This window comes from Nanorana parkeri, unplaced genomic scaffold (assembly GCF_000935625.1).
Source record: "Nanorana parkeri isolate BGI_ZX_2015 unplaced genomic scaffold, ASM93562v1 scaffold746, whole genome shotgun sequence".
Lineage (NCBI taxonomy): Eukaryota > Metazoa > Chordata > Amphibia > Anura > Dicroglossidae > Nanorana > Nanorana parkeri.
In genome coordinates, this window is record NW_017307014.1 from 519,498 (window position 1) to 541,646 (window position 22,149).

General features: G+C 41.5%; 1 protein-coding gene across 1 annotated transcript in view; it reads left to right on the forward strand.

The window, feature by feature from the left end:
• The window catches only part of RIPK1 (receptor interacting serine/threonine kinase 1), a 41,113-nt gene that overhangs the window by 13,682 nt on the left and 5,282 nt on the right, over window positions 1-22,149 (forward strand). Inside the window, exons 4-10 of the mRNA XM_018564341.1 lie at window positions 3,836-3,989; window positions 5,432-5,569; window positions 5,871-6,111; window positions 8,820-8,969; window positions 10,686-10,762; window positions 15,982-16,072; window positions 17,948-18,565. Coding sequence (XP_018419843.1) covers window positions 3,836-3,989; window positions 5,432-5,569; window positions 5,871-6,111; window positions 8,820-8,969; window positions 10,686-10,762; window positions 15,982-16,072; window positions 17,948-18,565 — 1,469 coding nt within the window. The remainder of the gene's footprint in view (window positions 1-3,835; window positions 3,990-5,431; window positions 5,570-5,870; window positions 6,112-8,819; window positions 8,970-10,685; window positions 10,763-15,981; window positions 16,073-17,947; window positions 18,566-22,149) is intronic.

Genomic DNA, 22,149 nt, shown 5'->3' on the forward strand with positions numbered 1-22,149 from the left:
CTGTTGTGAGAATTAGTGTTTTTAGTGTAATTTCTCTGCTGGTCAAATGTTCATTCATGTGGAACCTATGTGGATAGGGAAAATGCTGCATTATGGCCACTAGATGGAGCTGAGGATCACAGGAAATAAATACCTATTAGGAGTGTATGACATGTGTCTTCATGTATCACCCCCTCTGTCTCTATCACTAATCTACTCTGTGACATCTCAGCATGGATGTCACACCACCACCTCAAACTCAATCTGTCCAAACATGAGCGTATCATATTTCCTCCTCTCCGTGTTTACTCCCCCAACTTATCCATCACAATCAACAGCACAACAATCAACCCCTTCCGTCAAGCCAGGGTACTCGGTGTAATCCTTGACTCTGAGCTCTCCTTTCATCCCCACATCCAATCACTATCCAAATCTTGCGGACTCAACCTCCATAACATTTCTAAAATACTCCCCTTTTTAACAAACAAAACCACAAAGCTTCTAATTCACTTCCTTGTAATATCTCGCCTCGACTACTGTAACTCCCTCCTTGTTCGCCTACCACTAAACCGGCTATCCCCCCTTCAGTGCTGCTGCCATACTTATTCACCTCACCAACCGTTCAGTGTCTGCAGTCTCTCTCTTCCAAACCCTCCACTGGCTTCCAATTGCCCAACAAATAGAATTATAGTTACATAGTATTTGGGGTTGAATAAAGACATACGTCCATCAAGTCAAACCCATATAGGTCCACGCATCATCTCATTCTTAGGAATACTGGTATCCCTGAATATTACGGTCCCTCAGGAACTCGTCCAAAAGTTTCTTGAACAATTCTACACTCTTAGCTGAAATCACTGCCTGTGGCAGTGAGTTCCAGACCCTAACTGCTCTTACTGTGAAGAACCCCCCTTCGCCCATTGTGCTGGAATTTTTTCTCCACCAATTTTAGGTGGTGGCCTCTAGTCTTTGTAATGGTGTTTACACTCTTAAAGAGTTTTGTTGCAATGTTGCTACCACCATTGAACATCTTGTACATGAAAATCATCCCCGCTTAATCTCCTTACTTCCAATGTGAACATGTTTACATTCAGTAGCCTCGTCTCATAGCTCTGGTCCTCCATTCCCCTAATTAGTTTGGTTGCCCTCCGCTGGACTCTCTCCAGCTCAAGGACATCCCTTCTTAGTACCGGCAACCAAAACTGGACCGCGTACTCCAGATGTGGCCGAACCAATGATCTATAAAGTTGCAAAATTATAGACTTGTCTCTGCAATACATTCCCTTCTTAATACAGGACAAGACCCTACTAGCTTTGTTTACCACAGCCTGGCACTGCATGCTACCATTCAGTTTGAAGTCTACAATGACCCCCAAATCTTTTTCTATAATACATATCTTTCTATAAATCTTTTTCTATATACAAATCTTCTGTATAGAAATCTTTCTATAAATAATAAATATTATTATTAATAAATACTAACAACAACACACAAAGCCACCCATAACTCAGCCCCCGACTACATCTCCAACCTCATCTCAAAATATCACCCATACCGTCCTCCTCAGCTCCTCTCAAGACCTCCTGCTCTCTAGCTCTCTCATCACCTCCCCCCATGCTGGCCTCCAGGACTTCTCCAGAGTGCCCCCCCTTCTCTGAAACTCCCTACCCCAATCTGTCCACTTATCTCCTATGCTGTCCACCTTTAGGCAATCCTTAAAAACTTATCTCATCAGGGAAGCCTATCCTGCCTCAACATAACTGCCCTTTTACTTCTTCCACTAACCCAATCTAAACAAGTATTACCTTTTATGTGTGACTTGCCCCTCCTACTAGATTGTCAGCTCTACGAGCAGGGTCCTCCTAACCCTATTGTACTGAAATTGTATTGTATTGTAAATTGTATTGTAACTGTACTGTCTCCTCCATTTTGTAAAGTGCTACGCAAACAGTTGTCGCTATATAAATCCTATATTATAATAATCAGGAGCGCCTCGAGGCCAGGGGTCACCCGGAGCGGAGACCGGGTAATACCCCGCAATGACATAATCGTGCATGCGCATGATGTGATGACATCATCACGCATGCGTGTGGCCATCTTGGTGATGGACACCGGCAGAAAGAGGAGGGAACATTCACCCGGCGGGATGAGGTATGCTGCCGGGTCCACTCCTCTCTCCTGACACTGTCAGACTCTCGGTACATGACCGCGTGACCGACATTTTAGAGGGGGTGACACAAATGTCAGTCATTTTGGTGTCACCCGGGTGCGTGCCGCACCCCCCTTGTGACGCCACTGATAATAATAATAATGTTAGATGTGTGAGATACAATGTTACAATTCAAGAAACCACTGGAGAGAATGAGCATGTGAATGTAATTATTAATACTATGGGGATTCTTTGGGGTATGGGGCATGGGGTATCCACCCTGTAATTTCTGTCCCCTTTTTTTCCCCTTCTTTAGTTAGCAATATTGTTTTATGTTTTATATTTTACAAACTTACGCATAAATAAAGATTATATAAAAAAAAGCAGGGATAACAATGGTTACAGTTATATGCTAATTCTCTCCAGTGGTCTTTTGAATTGTAACATTGTATCTCCTTTCTAATAGGTATTTATTTCCTATGATCCTCCGCTCAGTCTAGTGGTCATCATGTTGTATTTTCTCCATTCACATAGGTTCTTTATAAATGCACCTATTGAAGAATATTTGACCAAAAAGAAATTACACTAACATCATTTGTTTTTGCCCCATTCTCACAACAGCTGCTTAACTCGCACGGAATGAATGTACATGTAGTTTTGCTGGATGAATAAGCTGTGTGGATTTTGTATAAATAGACTCCAAACTGTTGGGGTTAGTTTGCAATGTTAAATAGAAAATAATGGTGAAAATCTAGGTACACAGTTGGCTATGGTATATCTTTCTACCTCAAGATAAATGGAAATAATAACACAAATGATATATAAAGTTATTCTGGGGTTTATCTCTTAGACACCAATCTTTTTTTTTTTTTTAATTCCTCTATTAACTCTATATTTTTCCTGTTAATGACATAAAGCGGAATTCAACTTTGCAAGCAGTAATCTGTAATCTAATTGGTTGCCTGTTAATGACATAAAGCGGAATTCAACTTTGCAAGCAGTAATCTGTAATCTAATTGGTTGCCATGTGTTACTGCTTTGTCCACATTTCAGCTCTACTGAATAGGATTGCATTGGTATTAATACTCCACAACATATAACCAAGACCTGTGCAGTCTGAAGAGTATCTCACCCCCTCTTATTAAAGGAGAACTATAGGGTTAGGGCTTTTCCCCATAGTTCTCCTAAGGGTAACAGGAGGACACAAACAAGCGTCCTCCCGTCACCCTAAGCCCGATCTATTGAGCCGACCTGTGACAGTTTCATTGTCACAGGTTGGCTAGAACTATGAGGCTAAGTGATTTTCACTCGCCTCATAGTTCTCCTTTAATCGATCAATACACACCATTAGAAAATAGGGGTTTCTAGAGACACAAACCATTGCACAAGTGTAAGAAAAATATATAAACTTTTAATCCAATTCATATTACTGTATATACAAATTAGTGATCAGCAAACAGATTAAAACCTAATCCGAGAACCACATCCCATAGTGCTTACGCCGCCGGTCATGTCTCTCAGAGGTTTGTGTCTCTAGAAGCCCCTATTTTCTAATGGTGTGTATGCATTGGTATAAAACCTGCAGGGGGCAGGAAGGGTACAAAGGCAGCAACACAATATAGATGCTGGATGCTTTATGTCTTTATGTGATGTCAATGTTCACATCTGCAGCTGAGAAATAATGTATTCTACTTTTGTATTTATAGATACAAAAATGATCTTATGCAAGAGGGAAAAATAATGTGTAAGCTGAATCACGAGCGAGTTGTAAAGCTACTTGGTGTTATCTTGGAAGATGGCAACTACTCTTTGGTGATTGAGTACATGACAAAGGGAAATTTGCTAAGTGTCTTAACTAAGGTATGGTACGGTATCATTTTATGCATAATATCCAAACTGCATACCACAACATAATAATCATAGTAATAACTTCCTTTTTGTCAAAAACATCTTTATTGACAAATCTAAAACAATCTACATTTCAGTAGCGTCCTAAACTGTGTTTCTATATATTTGTCTACAGTAGAGCAAGTATAATATTCAGATAACACTGGTAAAAGGGGTTTTCCTCTCTTTTGGCCATACTTTGCATTAGAATATAGTCACGGTTCCTCCTTTTATACTTTATAGCCATAATAGTGTCATTGGGATTCTCTTTATAAACTGACCACTTAGGGCTAAGCTACGCAGGTTATTTAAAACTGGTACCTGTATTCTACAACACATAATCCAACACTGCTTTATCATTTGACTCATAGGAAGAGAAAACCGCTTGTGTAGTTTTAGCCTTAGCAATGTTTACCTGCCCTGAAATCCTGTGACTGAAAGTATATCCACAAACAAAACTTTTTTTCTTAGTTTTGGATAGCGTGTGACAGTGATAGCAGTACCCCTGCCAGGTTTTGATTGCTTTCTGTGTCCCCACTGGGGAGATTGAACCTCTCTATTTGTTCATTGTCACCAGGAAATAAAACTTGTGGGAAATCCAAAATTGTACAGCTGTCTACAGAACAGGATGTGAGGGAAAATCATGCAGTGGGGACATCTGTCCAAGTAGAGATTTTTCCTGACTATGGAGACAATTCCACTCACTTCCTGTTGTATCAATCGGACAGGAAGTGAACCTTTTCAATTAGACATAAGACCAAATGTAACCCATCACACTCCTGACCGGAAGTCCCAACAGTAGGGTGGGTGCATTAGCGACAGCAGATGCCTCCGCAGATCATGTAAATTCAAGTAGAAAGTCACTCGCACTCCAAAATGATGCCCAGTCAATCCCTTTATTGACTATGGTAGTGTAACATCTCAAAGCGACATTTTGGACCATGTGGTCCCTTCTTCTTTTTGCCTGAAGAAGGGACCACATGGTTCCGAAACGTCGCTTTGAGATGTTACACTACCATAGTCAATAAAGGGATTGACTGGGCATCATTTTGGAGTGCGAGTGACTTTCTTTTCAATGAGCCACACACATTAAACAGAAAAATCTGTTTTTTTTCCTTAGATATATTTTCAGTTCCTTTCAAAGTCCATCAAAATTTTCCAAGAAATTTCCATATAGTAATACTTGAACACTTACAGATCAATTAACACTTGACAGTCCTTCCAATCTACTCTGCAGCTGCCAATAATTGCCCCTTATTAGAGATGACTAACTTGTTTTTCCAACTTTTGTTTTTTAAGACCAGTTCCACCCAGCTATAGTGAGCTCTATGAAGCTAGATAATGGTGTCATGCTTGTGTTGCATAATATTTAATCAGTTATTATTAATTGCATTTCCTGTTCTATTTAAATCTAGGTTGTAGTGCCCATTTCAGTGAAAGCTCGTTTTATCATGGAAATTATAGACGGAATGATCTATCTGCATAGTCAAAAAGTGATCCATAAGGACCTGAAACCAGAAAACATTTTGGCAGATGATGATTTTCATGTTAAGGTAGGTTTTTTTTTGTTAGGGGCATACTGTGTTTATAAATCAATTAATTTGACTTTCACCAAACATTCACTGGTGGTGAATCAATCACTGTAATTCAAAACACATGCCCCAGGAAAATTCGCCTGCAGTGAATGTATGGTCAGTGTCAGATTCCCTGCTTTATAAGTATTCCCCTTTGAATACATCCTTTTAAACATGCTTCCTCTTAGAAATTGGAACACATTTTTTATTTCTGGAGATGTCACTTGCATAAGCTACTAACAACCCTCATGATGTGTTTCCTTTAATCATGTCTCCAAAGATTGCAGATCTTGGCGTTGCAGCTTTCCAGAAATGGAGCACTTTGACAAAAGAGGAAACCAAGCGCCAAAAGAGTCAGAGCAAAAAAACAAGTTCTTCCAAGGCCAGCATTGGTGGGACGTTAAGCTATATGGCACCTGAGCACTTCAAAAATATCAACACGAAGGCCAGTGAAAAATCTGATGTGTACAGCTTCGGAATAGTTATCTGGGTGATACTAAGCAACAGTGAACCTTATGAACGTAAGGAACAAGTTTGTGTTGTCTATTGTTTTGTAATATACTTTTTTTTTTTTACATTGGTGTACTTCATTAAAAATGTATGTCATCTACAGCCTTGGTTCTCAACTGGTGGGTCGCGACCCCGTGTACAGTGGGTCTTCGCATGCCTTCCACTTCTCAGCCTCCCCCTAGCGCAGAAGTGTCAGCTCTCGCGCTGAGCAGCCATTCATATGCTGCTCTGCGCCGAGTGTTAGCTTGAGGTGGGGCAGGCTGGGGCTATGGCCGTGAGGAAGCTTCATCCATACATGCATTGCTTACATCTTCCTTGCATGTCCTGTAGAGGTGCCTGGACCGGGGTGACATCACATTCTGGCTCCCGGCATCTCTACAGGGCGTGCAAGGGGGTTGTACAAGCAAGCAATGGACACATGGATGGCGGTCCGTCACAGCAGAGCAGCTCACACTGGACCCCAGACTAAGGATCCACTCCAGTTCTCATAGGGTAGGGAGACTGGGTGGATCTTAAAAAATATTTTAAAAAATAAGAAAATGTTTTGGAGTGTTTATATGTGTGTGTGTGAGATTGTGTCTGCGGTTGTGTGTGTCTGTCAGTGTTTTTGAGGACCCGCTCACACCAGTGCAGTGCGTTAATCGAACAGTCAGAACACACTGTAGCATTTGAATGGCAATTTTTCATTAAATGGACTATTGCTTAACTACTACTATGGTGTGCTAGTGACATGATTTCTTCATTTGTGTTATTTCACGGTGCCGTCCGTGGTCACTACAAGCACCCACCCGTCTGCATGGGTCTTTTGGATATTCCGGTAAGGAGTGCAGCAAGACCTCTGGTTCTTGACACACTGTACCACACAATCGCACCTACTATGCACTCTGGTGTGGAAGGTGCGTTGCGTTGTCATTCATTTGAATGGCACCCCAAACGCACCACCCGCCCACAGTTCAATCGCGCGCACCGGAACCCGCGGTACCGCAATGCCATGCGTTCCATTGCAGTGCGACTTGGGTCGCAACTTAATGACCAAGGACAAATGTGGGTCCTGAGGTTACACAGGTTGAGAACCACTGATCTACAGTGTACTTTGACACAGTGTGGTTCTCTGCCTCTTTCTGCCCCTTGACAGTACAGTCACCTATAGGCCTGAGATGACAGTGACCTGAAATGGGAAATTTCAGTTAGATCCGACTTTTGCCCATGAATCCCACAAATGACAACTAGCTGGCTGCTTTTAGGGAAGTAATCAAGCATGTTAGAACTGAACTAATCAACAGGTGAACGAAGAAACAATGAGTATGTGTTGCTGCGGTACCAGGCATTAAAGTGTATCCAAACCTAAAAGCAAAAATGTAATATATTGCAGCTTACCTCTCCTTAGATGTGGTAGCTACATTAGTTTTCTACATTCACCTGGTGATTCTGCCAATAATGCACTTTCTGACCTCGGGTTACATCACTCACTTACTGTGCTGTATCTATGGAGGAGCAGAGTTATCACAAGAAGTGTGTTAAGACTACAGAACACATCCTCCTCATAACATACAGGAGCTGTTCTATAGTCCCCAGAGAGAACTTAGACAGGGTGGATAGCATTGTTTAAGATTTAAGTGCAGTATTGTCATCTAACTAAGGCAGTTAGAAGCTCACTGGGTCATCTGATTATACAGCTATAGCAAAGCTTTTTCAATGATATACTGTATTTAACAGACTAAAAGGGAGTGAATAAGAGAAGTTCATTGTTAGGGTTTGCATACACTTTAAAGTAGGGATGCAGCAATACCATTTTTTCAAGACTGAGTACGAGTACCGTTAGTTTTCCTCAAGTACTCGCCGATAACCAATTACTGATACTTTTTTATTTTTTTTAGTGTCATGTGACAGTTTTTCTAAAACAATACAGACTAATGATGATTTTAGGACAGTGGTGAAGTGCAAGGGCTCCAGTCCCAGCTGCAATCGCTGCGACCCTGGTAGTTCTGCCACTGACTCCAAGCTGTAGAGGGACTACAAATCTCAGCAATACAGAATACCACCAGCTAGAGATAACTAAAAATCCCAGCAATACATTGTACAGCAATGCAGAATAATGTGTACATAGATACTTTGTGTTGCTCACCAGAGCTGAGCATGATCTCAGGAGGCTGGGCGGAGTCTGATCAGGGCTGTATGGGGTCTAACCAGGGCTGCGTGGCGTCTAACTGTCAGGGATTCTTACCCTTCCTTGTCCAGTTGCTTGCAGCGTGGCTTGTGTAGTGTTTCTGACACTGTTCCTCTTTGGCGCCTTCTTATGACCAACCCCATTAACATCATCATTCTACAACTATTGGCCAACTTCAGACAAATTCCTGTCTCAGATTGATGATGCAACACCAGCTCACTATTTAACCTTCACCTTGCCTATTCAGTCTCTGCCCTTGCATGTGTTCTGATCTACCAAGTGCTCTGCAGTTCCTGTTCTCCGTATATGACTCTGGCTCTGGCTGACTGATCTCCTGCTTCCTGACTCAGGCTATTGTTTCCATTCATCCTGCTCTCTGTGTTCCCTGACCAGATTTGGCTGACTACCCACTTTGGCATGAGACCTCTGGCTTGACACTGACGACGTTCTGGACTCTCCATTTTTTTTTGCATTTATGTTTATTGTTTTTGAAAAGTGTGCATCTGTATTTTTGTTTTTCATTTTTCTGTTTTTTCTTTTTCTTTTTTTCAGATGTCATTAGTAATGACCAGCTTTCACTATGTGTGAAAGGGGGCCAAAGGCCAGCCGTGACTGTGGATATTAAAGCAAGCTTAGAGGAGGCAGCCAATCTCATGGAGGAATGCTGGAAGGATGAGCCAGATGAACGGCCTTCTTTTCAAGGTAAAGTTTACAACAGATCTTTTACCCTTTTCATGTTTACCTGAAAAAAATGGCAAACAAGGTTATCATTTTATTAAGCATTATATTTTAACCACTTTAGTACCGATGTTTATAAATAAACGTTCTGTACCAAAGTGGTTAAAACCACTGGCTTTCACATACAACTAATCACTTGTATGTAGCTTCAGAATGTTCAGAATGTGCTTCTCCCCCCCCCCCCCCAACTGCCAATGCTGGCTATCCTGGGCTCCACTGTTGCCAGTGCAAACCCAGGACTGGCAAAGCATGTGGAACGCTGTGCGATCAGCACAGCTTTGCTGCCTGTCATTTCTTCGTGGCTTCAGAATAAGCTGATGACGATCTGTGTTTCATCAGCTTGTTTGGGTCCATATGTGATAATAGAGGTCTAATAGAGGACTTGAGGGCTTGTTAGCCCACTATATCATAGAAACAACGTTGAGTGTAAAAACATTTTAAAAAATGAAGGTGACTTAGTAAAAAACGCAAATATGCATTGAGTGCCCCCTACAAGGACAAAGCACAGTTTCATTTTAATTCATAATAGCAATTCATACAAACCAATCTAGATATGGACAGAACAGGGGAGGAGGGGAACAGCTGATGATGTCCTTTTTCCAAGATGCATCTGAAAAGCCTAAACACCTTGTGACCAGGAAGTTTTTTTTCTACCCAGTCTATTCCAATTTTAGTTTGTATTATTGCGGGGCCACCCATGGGGACTGTGCATTGTTTACCTTTTATACTTTAGATCTGTTAATTGGACACAATTTGACAATGTTATTGTAACAGTGCTTTGTATTTTTATTTCTATTCTCTTGGGGATATTTTAGCTTTAGATCTTGGAGGATGGGGGATCATAGTAAATGCACGTTGAACTGTTTTTTCATTCCCAAACAAATCCCCTTACCCTCCCAACTATATTAGTTGTGAAAAGTACAGAACTAAGATTTAACATTTCATTGGTCAAGATGGCAGATCAGCACAGCTTTATTATTCTTAGCCAGCTGAGCACCGTACTTGCACAGGCACTAGTTGGCTGTATAGACATCAATGTGCTGCCTATACATCAGTACGTGGACTAATCTACAGGTAGTCAACTCAAAACTATGTAGCCAAATGAATGCATGGCTAGTATTAGGCCTCATTCACATTGTTAAGAACTGGTCCATACAGATCCGTGCGGCAAGCACGGCCGTATCGGGCTGCTTCTGGGAAGGACAGATGCTGCATGTGATTGTACGCAGCAGCCTGTTCTTCTCTATGGGAGTACGCAGCCGTATGCTCACCGGGCTGCACATCCGTGCAAGTGCGGGTGTCCTTACTCGTACGCAGACAGGATGGATCCTGTCTGCGTCCAAGCACGGACACCCGCACGGATGTGCAGTACGGGTGAGCGTACGGCCGCGTCCTCCCATAGAGAAGAACAGGCTGCTGCGTACAATCACACGCAGCACCTGTCCTTTCCGGGAGCCTTTGTCTATATGGGCCGGTTCTTATCAGTGTGAATGAGGCCTTAAGCCCAGACAGCTAGAAATAAAAGACATATAAACAAAGCCTGAAGAGCTGTGTGGAGCTGATCTGCCACCTGGAAAAATGAAATAACTGATATGAGGTCTGTACTCTTGTTACCAATAGAGAGAGAGAAAGAGGATATCATTTTAGGTAAATGAGTTCCCTGTGTCATTTGTGTTTTAGACTGTGAAAAACAATTCAGGCCAGTGTATTCTGAAAAATATGAGGAGAACATTGAGCGTGATATTAAGAAATTGCAGGTAAGCGGCAAATGACTTTAAATATATTTAGAGCGATTTTAGAGTCAAACGAATTTCAAGATATTTTAATTGCTGATTGAATCACTTACAATGGATGCTGCAGCTTTATATTTTAAAGTTTTAGTTGCCTGCAGAATCAGCTGGTCCCCTGAGCACTGGACCTGATACCCTGTTTTAGGATGTCTTCTTTCCCCTGCAGGGTCCTATGGAGCCACCTTGTGTGTGCTCGTAAATTGTGTGTCTCCATAAAAAAAACCAAAGGCACAGTAAAGCAAATCACTCCCCTGCTCTCTGCTCCTCACTCTTCCCTTCTCCAAGCTAGTATATTGACAGCTGCTGGAGACTGCTTTGTCCCTTGTGACCTGGACTGCATAGGAGGTTCAGGGATGTGGCTAAGAGAGTTGGAGCCAGCTGTTTGACTCTAAGTACAAGGGCAAAAGTGTACAAGCGTAAAACAATACATAACATTTCTGTATTGTGCTAGTATAATTTATATTTCTTGACTGTAAAAAGCTGAGCATATCCCTGCATCTCCCATATAGCAGTAGCTGCAGATTTCCTTTACTTCCAGCTGTATGAAACAAGCAGCACCCACAGCTGATCCCTCCCACAGATTCCTGCTCAACTCTACACTACATTTCCCATGATGTGATTTATGGCACATGTCATAGGAAGGGGGTGTTCCAATCTACTTCATTGTGTGGAGAGCTCCTTCTCCTTCAGCACTGGACAGTATTGACCCTGGACTGAATTGATGGATTGTATTTACTGTATATGCGCCCTACTCTGTTTAGTTGCTCAGGCAGTGATGCTGTACAACTTAGGCAAGCTGTCTGACACTTTAAGCTTTACAAATAATTTTTTGGGTGGGGAAGAATGGCATGGGGAGGTTCTGATTTGAGGCAGAACACAGACTGAGCAGAAATGTTTGGGTACAGAGGGTTCCCACTAAGGAATTTAGAATAGTGTGTCAGTGTGCAAGCTGCTGATTTGTACAATATGTTAATGTTTATGTGCTTTGTATGCCTAAAAAACTTTACTGAGGTACACAGGGTGTACAGAGCATGTTCTTTCCCTCCCACTGCTGTCCCTCCCTCCTGACACTTTTAACAGCAATTCACAGCTGTCAAAATGACAGCCAGTACTTGCTGGGTTTATAGAACAGCCGACTCTAACTACTGTTGTGAAAAATGCATCTTTTGATTAGTGTTTAAAAACTCTGCTCAGGCTTGAGATAGAACATAACATTATTGTTTCTTTGTATGTACTGTTTAATTTTATCTGCAGATCGGAGTGATGAGGTTTGATCTGCATATGATGTCAGTTAAAGTGACTCTGAACGCAGGAGTTAAATCTTAAAAATACATTCAATTACCCTAACTATTAACAATAATGTATCTTATTTGTGTATCACTCAGCTTTAGATCTTCAAATCATCTCTGAATTGGAGCTGACACTGTTCTTCCTTCTGAAGGGTGGCTACTTTTTTTCCCAGGGTCCATGTGTGTGTTGTAAAGTAGCCACCGCTCCAAGCTCACTCCCATGATGGACTATAATTTCAATACAAACTGGTTAACTAAATGTGAGTTTGAGTTTGTAGTCCATCACGGGAGCAAGCTTGGAGCGATGGCTGAAAGATATATATACCGTATTTTTCGCTCCATAAGACGCACTTTTTTCCCCCCAAAAGGAGGGGGAAAATGTGCCTGCGTCTTATGGAGCGAATCCCGACGCCCGAGACATGCAGTTTCGGGCGTCGGGCGAGTAGTAGGAGCCACTGCTCGTTTAATACGAGTGATCTAATGAGATCACTCGTATTAAAGCCGGGCGGCGGCGATCAAGTTCAGCAGCAGGAGCCACTGCTCGTTCAATACGAGTGATCTAATGAGATCACTCGTATTAAAACCGAGCAGCGGCGACGATCGAGATCACCATAGAGCAGACGAAGAACGGACTTTCTTCGTCTGCTCTGTGTGATCACTGAGACCGTGGCGCTGTAATCACAGCGCCACCTGTCTCAGCGGTCACTAACTGCAGCTTCTGTCACAGCTTCTGTCATAGAAGCTGTGTCAGCAGCTACAGTCTGTCGAGTGCTCCATAAGGCGCGCCGGACCTCCCTGCGTCCTATGGTCTGGTGCGTCTTATGGACCGCAAAATACGGTATATGTTTTTATCTACAAAAAACCCTTGTAGTCCAGGGGCACACGCCTTATGAATCGCCTTGTGCCTGAATTAGACCCGCTTTGCTAGTTTGGAGGAACTTCAGACATGCAAAGGCATTGTACATCCGCACACAGGTCTTTAAGATATCAGCTCTTTCATTTTATTACATAAAAGTGACAGTACAAAACAGTAGCGCTCCTCCCTCACCAGCAACGTTCAGATTTTGTCTGCTCCAGTCTTGATAAGTTCCCCTCATGGTGCTCTGTAAATGAACAAGGGGAGAGGAGGGGTGGATAAATGACAGTATGGCTTCTGTGTATGAGAGCTACAGCTCTCTTAGTTGCAGCACCAAAACTATAGCCATAGCTGCTACCTTCCGGCATGTACCTGCTTCTCATTCCTTCTCATTAACGATCGACAATTCTTTCAACAACATTTTTTTGCACTTCCTGGAAAAATAAGTTGATTAGATATTTGGGTGCCCAGATTCCTTCTTCTGATCTCACGCACTTACTGTATGTGCTGTGAATCACCTTCAGCTGCTACAGCAGACATTACAGGAACTTAAAGATTGGTCTCAGCGTCATCCCTCTTGGTTTGGTAGAATGGCTGCTTTTAAAATGTCAGTTTTGCCTCACTTTCTCTATCCTTTCCTATTTATTTACACTGTACCTTTTTTGCCCGCCTCAGAACAGTGCTACTTGGATACAGTATGTGTATGTATGTATATATATGTATATGTGTGTGTATGTGTGTGTATATATATATATATATTGTAACAAGGTGCCAGTAAAACCTGCCAGGTTGGCAGGAAAAGTAATAGATGGTAGATACTTTTTTCCACGGATCCTTAGATTCATCATCTAAAATAGGCCCAACCCCCCCCCCTGGATTGGCCTAGGCCCCCTGCATCTGGAACTGTATTACAAAGCCTCATTACTGACCTACATTTTGGATCGTCGTTTTAGTGACGCTCATAAATGATGGGTCTCCATTGTAAGAGCTATCTCTCCTGTTCTCCTGTACTTCTTAGATAAGACCCACTACCCTGAGTGGACCCTCTACCTTTTGCTAAACCCCCTTGTTGACAGTGTTGGACTCCCTCCTGAAGACAGAAAACATTTTATATTATGTTGGACCCCTGTAATGGGTAACCCAGATACCCCTCCAGGAGTCAATGAAGACACTTTTTTTCATCTGGGATGCGGATCGCCTTCTTCTATTTGAGTGGCCTTGGAGTCTGGGAAATTGAGGTCGTTGTTGTCCCTCACTTCAAATAGTGGTCTATGGCTTCAATATTTTCAACTAAGGGATTTCTTTTAGGTCTTAGATCATCATTTACAAGTATTGCAGCAGGATGGAGAATTTGACCATGACAGAACTGAGATGTATATCAATACATGGAGCACACGGCTTTTGTATATGGTATCTATAGACTTTAAAGATTTACTAGCAACAGATACCCTATCAGTTAAGTCATGAGGGTCCCACAACCTACCTTTGACCTCTCGCTACACACCCATGTGTATATTTCTTTCTTTTCCTCTTCCCCTTTTACTTTTTATAAATGACGGTGTGTGTGTGTTGTGTGTTGTGTGTGTGCGTGTGTGTGTGTATATATTATTTTTCTCCTTGCTTTTTCTTTTTTTTCATTTATTTCACTCCCTTGCTCCTCCTGTTTTCTTTTTTTATGCTGATCCCTCTCTTGGCCACTTGTGCACCTCCCATATGTGAATTTATATGAGGCACTGAATTATACACACTTATGGATAATGTGTGCTGCCTGAATTGATTGACTGTGTCTCTTTTGCCTTTTTTTCTGTGTTGATATTCATGTATGGGAGGATTTGCTCTGAAACTTTTTGTATCTTTTTTTGTATGGTTTATTAATGTTTTATATACTTAATAAAAATGCATTATGAAAAAAATATTCAGTGGAAAAAAAAACATTTACCAACTAAAAGAAAGTATGAATTAACTATGAAGATTTTTTCTATTTACAGTCCAAAACACATGACCTGGGGTAACTATTTTACTATTATTGTAGTATAAATGTGTCCGAAGTTCTGCTTTAAATACAATATTACTTTTATTACTATATCTTCTATAGTAATAACTAGGGTTGCACAGATACCAAGTACAGTACTCGGTACAAGTACGAGTACATGTACCGATACTTTTGAGCTCCAAGACTAGACTAGAGAAAAATTCAAAAATTAGGAGGTAGCTGTCATTTCTAAGGAGCACACGGAGCTCCTAGGATTTGTACATCTCTGTTTTAATGTTGTTTTTATAGATATAAATAAAGGGATGCACAGATACCAGTTTTGCGAGTACGAGTACTGGCACTTGCCGAGTACTTACAAGTATGAGTACTGATACATTTTTGTTTATTGTCATGTGACAGTTTTTCTAAATCAATACAGACTAATGGTTTCAGGACAGTGGTGGAGCGCCAGAGCCAGGACCCAGCTGCAACTACTGCACCCCTGGTAGTTCTCATGAAAATGCCAAGTATCTGCACTGGTACTCGAAAAGTATCTGTGCATCCCTATAATAATAACTATAAGTAATGACTATTATCTTCTGCAGTCACTTTTCAGAATTTTAAACTTGTTAGGTACAATATTTGATCAGTTTCTGTTTGGGGGGCCTGGAAATCCCTTTTTGAACTAGGTGGAATTTTGGAGCTATAAACAGAGTGCATTGTGTGAGAACACAGCCTGCTCATAGTTTGTTGGTATAGACTGTATTACAAAAAATGCTGAACTAAGCAAAAAAGTCGCCAAATGCATTTCCAGGGTTGGCCAAAAGTTTTCTAGGATTCATTCTTATTGGGAGGCCTAAGGTATAAGGTGCAAAGTACTGGTCATCATATTTTGGCTACTGACAATTGTTTTAATGGTGTAGTTTCAACATTCTTGTGAAGCTGCACAATAGTTTATTATAAATTTGTTGCCTCCTACTTTATGACTGAGTGTCTCCAATTAAACAATGTAAAACTTTCTCATGTATAGTATAAATGATATGTCATTACATTTATTTCATACATTTAGAAAGATTACCCTGAACCAGAAGCATTTATACAAAGGATGGCATCTTTGCAGATAGATTGTGATGCAGAAGATCCCAGTTTGCCAGTGAGAGGTATGTTGCCTTCTGTATATATTATGTTCTTACATAAAAGGCCAGAACTATTTCATGCTGTAAGAAGGGACTGCTACAATTAGTTGACCGAATAATTACACCTTGTCACTGGAAATCTCCATTATTACCCACTATTACAGAATGGGCAAAATAATTGTCCAATATTATAAGGATGGAGCATCTAACCTCACAAATCAATGACAGAACTAAGAGTTATAATGCGATTTAACAGCCTTTGAACGTGGGATGATTGTTGGCGCTCGGAGCCATGGAGCGAGTATCAGCAAAACAGCAGAATTCGTTAAATGTTCAAGAGCAGCTGTTAAAGTGTTTAAAGACTGAACTGTCAGCCGAAAATCTGGGTCTGAACGTGTGAATTGTGGCCGTCAGCGACTAGTCAATGTTAGGGCAGAACGGAGAGTGGCAAGACTGGTACAAGACAACAGAAGGGCAACAGTGCAGTGTCAGATTCCTCGCATCACCTTTCAACATCTCGTGGAGTCACGAGGCGGCCCAACAAAGTCATCTCATGGCCCAATGAAGTACTGATGAGGTGGTCATAATAATCTGGCCACTCAGTGTATATACATCTTATTGGAATACCTGTTACATATTAACCCTTATAGCCCTAGATTGCATATCAAATACATGAATATAAATAAAAAGATAATCCAAGATTAAATATGCCTATAATGATTACTATACATAGTTGTTATGATAATAACTGCAATATAAAAAACACTGATAACTTATTGCACAGTCAGCTTCCAGGTGGATGACTATAAGCCATGAAGGATTGTTGTAATCACTCAGTTACAACACCCTGCACATAATATCTGTAATAGTACAGGAAGATGTAAACAGTACTTGCTAAATATATATTTACCTAAAACTTGATCTTAAGATATAAAAAGGCACAATGCATAAAATGATGAAGCAACGTTTCATTTAAATTGGTGCGGGAAAGGTTAATTAATTTGAAATCACATAGTTTCCACTACTTACATGATTTAGTGATGTAGCTTGGGGCACAGTTGCAAATGACTTTCTATGTTGTTAGTATGTGGAATTTTACTTGGGTGAGTGGAAGCAAATGGAGGGATTGGCAGAGAGCAGCGGGGGATACTGAATGGTTGGTGTGGTGAATAAGTCTGACGGCATCATTCATGATAGACTGGAGTGGGGATAGTCTATGTAAAGGTTGGCCAATGAGGAGTTGCAATAGTTGAGGCAAAAGAAGACAAGAGAGTGAATTAGTAGCTTGGTGGAGTCATTGGTTAAGAAGTGGTGTATACTGGTAATGTTAGAGGTGAAGGCAGCAAGATTTGGACAGTGAATGGATGTGGAGCCTTAAAGGAGAGGTCAATGTCCAGGATTACACCAAGCACCCTGGTATGAAGGGATAGATTAAAAGTTGTGCTGTTGATCACAATAGAAAAGTCTGAAAGACTGAGCTTCAGAAAGTGGTGTAACATCCATACAAACACTTCATAACAGCCAACATGTCAAATTAAATGTAAATTCAAGTATAAATCTTTCTTCTGTGGGAAAATAGAGGCCGTTCTTGTTTGAGGCATTTCAAAAAATAAAGGTTTATTGGAACTGCTTTAAAATAATTTAGGAACGGTAATACAGAGAAAGATTCCAATGGCAACCACTCATTTTCATCCATGATTCTTGTAGGACCCCTCTTTGGGTCTGCTTTTACATAGATTACATGTACATCTGGTTGGGATAGTGTCTTCAGTCTGTATCTGTCTTCATGCCCACCAATTGTGCAAGGCACATGTGCTATTAAGATGACCCTAGTGATTAGAAGATAGTTTTTTTTTATTCACTATTTTTTCCTGTTTGACATGTTTTGTCCTTCTCTAGATACGCCCAGGTCTTTGCACAGCTCTCTTGGCTTGGGACAAGGAAACGTGAATGAGCATTTGTTTAGGCCTTCCAATGAGCCAGAAGAGAGTGAAGAAGAAAAGTTAAATGATAACTTGCAGCGGAAACTGGACGAAGAAATGCATTATCATCAGACTGGCAGTCATATTGACAACATGGTTAACCCTTCCAACCCAGACGCTGTAAGTGAGCTCAGAAGCCGTAAAGTATTTCATGAACCATGTGATATGCCTCCACAAACTCCAGGGAATTTTACACCTTTCAATGGACCGCACAGCCCTGAACAATCTGCTCAGATGGCCCCAGGCTACAATTATCAGTTTCCTGAGTATTCTCCGGGGGCATATGGCCCCACCCCCAACAATGTTGGATATGTTTTGCCTAATGAATACCAAAGAATGCCCAATTCACATCTTTTAGATAATTCGTCAAGTACACCGGAACCAGCGGCAAGTCGTTATGAGCAAAGCTGGCAAGGGTTGCCTGGTTCTGTACCGTATGATTCTACTAAAGTTCCTGTTGCAGAATCTGGGATGCCAAGTCTTTATCCACAATACGGAACCTATCCATATGCTAGTGGTGTCAGCCACACAGTAGGTGAGTGTACTTTTGCAGCTTTCCCATACAGCACTGTTGATACATGTCCCATGCTTTTTTCAAGACTAGTTTAGAGCATAGGAATTTTTCTCTATCAATGGGTTACCTGCTAGATTTATTAAAGGAAACCAGTGCTATGAGATATGCAAAAGTTGCTGGCCTCTCATTATAAAAAATGCTAATTACCTGGCTATCATGATGCTAAGTTAATGATCTAGAACAAGTATGCAAATCAGTAGTTCTGACTTCCCTTACTGCATGCTTAGTTTGGTATTGGTAAATTTTAGGAGGTCTCCAATTTTAGACTATTTATGTCTCCTGGCTTAGTATTTCTTTTAAAAAGCCATTCTAGCAACTTAGAAAACTGGAATATTATAAAAGAAAGAATGCAATGCTAGTTAGAGGGTCCACTCAATTTACCTTATTTTAAATGATATTTAATCCATTGCAGCCAGATATCAGTGACATTATCACTTGTGGTCTACTTCCTGAGAACTGTGCTGATCACAGTGGGGGGGATTCAAAAAAGCCCTTTTGCCAGTTTTGGTAGTTTTACTGACACTTGCATCAGACTCATGGTAGTCTTTCTTACCTCCACTCTAAGAATATGTTGCTATGGCTGCAGCAGAGTCAAAGAGAATTACTGACAGTTTACAGTTTGGAAAACTTGTGGTAATTAAGATTGATAGATTGATTGCAATCTCGCATACAGAGAGATGCCAGTACTCAGAGTGAGGCATGAATGCGCTTGAAGCAGTCACAATTTTGACAGCTTCCCGTTCATTTGTTGCTAGGACACTGGCCTGCCATAGTCTTAAACAACCAATTATGCATCCCCAGCCCCATTTGGCTGACGACCAGAAGATTCCCCAACCGACGTCTGAATGTAAACAAATTGCTCGGGGATGCTGGCTGACATCATTAACCAAATATGGCCCTATTTGGGTTATGATGTCAGCCAGCATTGCTCTTGTTTGCATTCAGTTGCCTTACATTGAGTGGGCAGAGCCTGATGTGAATCTTTTAGAGCCGAGTTCCCCATCAGGTCCGCTTTGCCATTGATTGACAGCAGGCACTGGATGGGTGCCATAGCCAATAGCAGGCTGGCTATGATACCTTTCCATTGCCTGCTATCAATATGAAGCATCGTGGACCTGATGGGGAACTCAGTTCTCAAAATTGATGTATCAATATACACAATTTGAGTGACGGAAAGCATTAATGTAGTATGCACCTCACAGACAGGTGCAACAAACACAACTGCAAGTGGGGCCAGTGGCGTAACCAGAGTTATGGGCGCCCGGGGCAGAGCCCGGATCGCCGCTATGCTATCCGGGCTGGCTGGATAAGGCAGACGCGCCCTCCAATTAGGCACTGTAGAGGGTCGCTCGCAGTGGCCTCGGAGGAGCGAGCGGCCGCCCGATGACAGCCGGGTGAATGTGGCAGAGAAAGGGAGCCAGGGGCTTCGTTTAGCGGGGGTCGTGACGGCGCCCCCCCTCAGTCCTGTGCCCGGGGCAAGTGCCCCACCGGTTGTTACGCCACTGAGTGGGGCACCTATACTTAGTACACTGAACCTTTAGCGCCCGTTTGCTCTAATTTGCCTAGTTGTTTTTCAAGTATTGAAATTGAAGCGACATGTTACTAGATAGTAAGGTTGTAAAAAAGACACAAGTTCATCAAGTTCAACAAAGAATGAATAGATAAATGTAAAATTTCTCTATATAGAACCTTATACCCAAAACTGATCCAGAGAAAACCAAAATAAACCTTTTATAAAGCATTGACTAATTTGCTGCAACAGGAGAAAAAAAAATTGGATATTTCCTGAATCAGAAATATCTGAGGTTATTATAAATGTTTATAGACAGTTATATTCTGTGCATTAAGAAATGTACCCAGCTTTAAAAAAATAAACAAATAAATAAAAATTAACTGAGCTGATTAAAACATTTTTTTGTTTTCCATACATGACCCTTATCAGTTCAGTTGCCCTTCTCTGCAGTCTCTCCAATTCCCCAACATTCTTTTTGTGAACTGGTGCCCAAAACGGAACTGCATATTCCAGATGAAGTCTTATTAATGCCTTGCATGGGGGCAAGATTATGTCTTTTCTCTAGAGTCTGTAATTGCCTTGCTTTTGAAACTGTAGCTTAGCATTGCATGATGTTATTAAGTCTACGGTCTACCAGAACACCCAGAGACTTCTTGATTACTGACCAGTAGTACTCCCCCTAGAATGCATGACGCATTCATGTTTTTAGCCTCTTTTATTTATCACAAAGTTGCACAATCAGTGCATTGATCTCTGCTTATAAATTAGAGATATCCTGTAAGGACTTCATTACACTGCATACATTTTTTTCCCCATAGTTCTCTTAAGGGTCACAGGAGGACATATACTAGCGTCCTCCCGTGACCCAAAAGCTCAGTATAAATCCATTTATCAATCGATACCACTCAGAATATCAAGCACTTTCGGGGCCACACAGGGTCCCCTTCATCAGGCTCAGAGTAGCTGGGAGGCCAGAATGACTACTCTGAGCCTGATGAAGGGGACCCTGTGTGGCCCCAAAAGCACTTGATATTCTGAGTGGTATTGATTCAGAAAAGGGATGTGCACTGATTTGAGAGTCTCATCGTGCTGGTGACATCATTACCACTGTGCCAATAATTACCTTGTAGTATACACATATATACACATACACATATGTAACTCCACCCATAATGCTTCAACACCTCTATCAAGCCAGAAAATATTACAGCCGAATCATGTGGAGAATACAGCTAAGATTTAGCAATACTTAATACATCAGTGCTGCTGGAGTGACTCTACTATTTTGTTGTAACATAGGACTCTTCTAGGACCTCCGTCTGACTTATCTGTCTCATTATATTCTAACTCTCCTTTTCACCCTTAATCCTAGTTTAAATACTCCTCCAATCTTCCAATAAACCTCCCCGGTAGCAGAGCAAACCCTAATTCCATTTAGGTGTAAATATTTAGCACATAACCCCAATGAAAAGTCAGCACAGTACTCTAGAATCCTAGAGTCTTTCAACTTACACCAGGTCTTTATCTATTTGTTTAGCTCTCTAAGCTTCCGTCGTCTTATTTAGCTGTTGCCCGCTATATGATAAGAGCGCTGCAGCCGGGACGGATCCCGACAATACTGTGGAGATCCAACCAGCTGGCTTTGCCTATCTAATGGCAGAACCAGGTATGCCCACCCCCTTCCCTGTCTGTGCTGGGGGATTGGAGAAGGGAGGGGGGGAATCCCTGACAGTCACCGCTCTCTGCAGGGGAATGATCGGGAAGTCAGCGAACGGCGGTATGTTTTCGCTCACTTACTGATCAATAGAGCCAATGTGGGACAGTTTTAATGTCACACGTCGGCTCTCAATATAGGGATGAATGTAATTCACTCACTCCATAGTTCTTCTTTAACCCTTGCATTGTATGGGAGCCCCAGTGGGTTTTTCTTTTCTCCCTGAGTTTAGCTTTAAACAAGGAGGAAAGCTATATTCATAATGTTTGCCTTTTACTAATCTATTTTCAGGTTGTGGTAGGATATTCTGCTTCCATG